We start from the raw sequence: 2462 nt of genomic DNA, 5'->3' as shown, positions 1-2462 counted from the left end.
CCATGAACTTCTGACAAATCACACAAAAAAGTTCTTATGTGGAGTTGGTACCTGGTTGATCAGCTGTTCGGTACCAGCTTCAGCTCGGCTACAGCWGGACTCTCCCCCGCTGTCAGCATCTCCTAAGTTATTCCCATAACATGAAAAGAATCACATTTCTTTTTCTGTCTCCTGACAGCACTAGTTGATAACAGAATAATCACAACTTTCCCGAGGGTAGGCATCCTGGGGGGGGTTGTCCCAGCGACTTTGCTGAAATGTGGTGTGTTTGAGGAAATGGGAAAAATAGGTTTCATGGTGCAGTCACGCACTTCCTGGTCACAAAATGTTCTCTAAATGTGCACCAAATGCGTAAAAAATGTGCACATTATGGCAAAAATTATCCATCATTAATTTTTTTTTATTTGGAAGTAAATGAAAAATAAAACCATATGAAAACTTTACTTTTATGAAGTTTGAATCCAGTTCAAATGAACACTGAAGGCTCTCACTGTTTTTTTACAGAAGTCCTATAAATGCATCACAGCTTTGCCAAACTAAGAGGGTTAAAAGAAATAAAAATTCCTGTATCTGCACCKTGATCCGGAACATCATCAACATTTAATGGTGTGTTCCTTGGGCCAGTATCCACATGTGGTAAAATGTCATGCAGTTTTATCCACCGACAGAATGACCGACATACGCGACCGAAAAAACATTACCTCCCCCGATTGGCGGAGGTAAAAAAAAAAAAAAAAGATTTGTAGCTTGCCCTACTTTTCCACTTGAGAATATGTATATTTGAATTTTCCTACTCAGCTCTCCGATCATAGCTGAGGAGTATAGAGTAAGAAACTCTGTTGTCCACCAGGACTAAAGAAGTGACTTGACTCAYGTTGCTTCAGGTTCAATGACCCAGTTAATGCCACCTGGCAGATAAACAGACAGACGCCTTTTGCCTTGTAATGTGTTTTATCCCAACAATCATAAACTGAACACTTCTTGTGGTACAGTTGAGCTTATTATTGTCTGCCAATCCCMTCCTCTCCGTCCCTTACCTTACTCTCTGTCTTAAAGCAATAYACTCCTAACTCTTAACTGCTCTCATAGCAATAAATATTATGTGGGTTTCAGGCGTATGACTACTTTACTTTAGTTAACCTGCTTATTGGGTTTTGTCTGTGTATATCTCTGCAGGAACTCTTTACAGCAGAATGCAAGTTTAAAGAGTCAGTGTTCGAGAACTACTACGTGATCTACTCATCCATGTTGTACAGACAACAGGAATCGGGGAGAGCATGGTTCCTAGGGCTCAATAAAGATGGCCAAGCCATGAAGGGGAACCGAGTGAAGAAAACGAAGCCAGCTGCTCACTTCCTGCCCAAGCCATTAGAAGGTAAGAGGGCTACATGATCTAATCCAGAAAGCTTGAGTTTGACTTGAATTATAACTGCTTATGAATGAAATAGGTATTTAATTTATAGCATATTTTTCTTTTAGTCTTTCTGTTGGTCCTTTAAAATAATTCCTCGGATCATCTGAACTTGGGTTTTGGGGAATAAATATATTTTGGAATGACTTCAGTTTGAAAACATGGAGTTTAGTTTTGACCAAATTRATGAGCTAATGGCTAGTCAGAGTGTGGCCAAAATCAAAATGGATTACGCCTTCTTAAAACAACTTTAGTGTCAAACATGCAAGTGCATGTGTCACCTAGATAGTAGTTTTTTTTTGCTTGGTTTATATCAAACATGTTGTACAGACAATCAGTTTAAGCAATGCAAACTTAAGGCCTCCACCTACCCCATCCAAAGACGAACACTTGATGCGYGGCCACATGCTTGTTCGGCATTCGTTTTTGCAYACACCTTTCATAGCTTCTGAGATGCACTGAGCCAAGCTCCTGGGAAACCCCTCCCACTGTGGGATATGTCACAACATGGAGTTTCTTCCTGGTGGAGACTGCACTCAAGAAAAAAAAAGGAAAATAAAAAAAATATACTCAGATCTGCCATTATTTGTACATACATCTGTCCCAGKTAAAGCTCTACACTTCTCCGCAAAAATGTTTTTTTCCAGTGGGTTGTGACTAGAAAGGTGGCAGATTCAAAGCTGCGAACAGAGTGACGACAATGTTTATCATGCAACTGTGAGAATGAGAGCCAATTTCAGCAGTTCGGATGGACAGAGGCCTTATCAACCTTTACCMCAAGAAACTTGAATTCACAAACCTGTTCTCAATCAACCTTGTTTATTTGCATCTTTACTATTTGATGTATTTCTCCAAATTGAGTTCATTCAAGAARCTATCTGCAACTGTTGTAGTAGTAATTGTTCAAAACCTTCCCACAAATCCCATTTCACAAAAATATAAACATCTATAAGCTCTTTTTTCAGCTTTGAGTGCTAGCAAAATATTTGTTATTCAAGTAGTATATGTAGGTTAAAATAGAACAATGGAAATAGCTGACATATATATATAT

General features: G+C 39.0%; 1 protein-coding gene across 2 annotated transcripts in view; it reads left to right on the top strand.

Annotated features, from left to right (window-relative positions):
- fgf14 (fibroblast growth factor 14) overlaps nucleotides 1–2462 on the top strand; it is a 160647-nt gene that overhangs the window by 156468 nt on the left and 1717 nt on the right. For both annotated transcript variants that reach the window (XM_014018804.1, XM_014018805.1), the window contains exon 4: nucleotides 1177–1375. In XM_014018804.1, the coding sequence (XP_013874258.1) occupies nucleotides 1177–1375 (199 nt within the window). The remainder of the gene's footprint in view (nucleotides 1–1176; nucleotides 1376–2462) is intronic.

This window comes from Austrofundulus limnaeus, unplaced genomic scaffold, assembly GCF_001266775.1.
Source record: "Austrofundulus limnaeus strain Quisiro unplaced genomic scaffold, Austrofundulus_limnaeus-1.0 Scaffold202, whole genome shotgun sequence".
NCBI classification, from domain to species: domain Eukaryota; kingdom Metazoa; phylum Chordata; class Actinopteri; order Cyprinodontiformes; family Rivulidae; genus Austrofundulus; species Austrofundulus limnaeus.
Note: the sequence above shows the minus strand (reverse complement) of the source record. Positions and strands in the feature narration are given on the sequence as shown.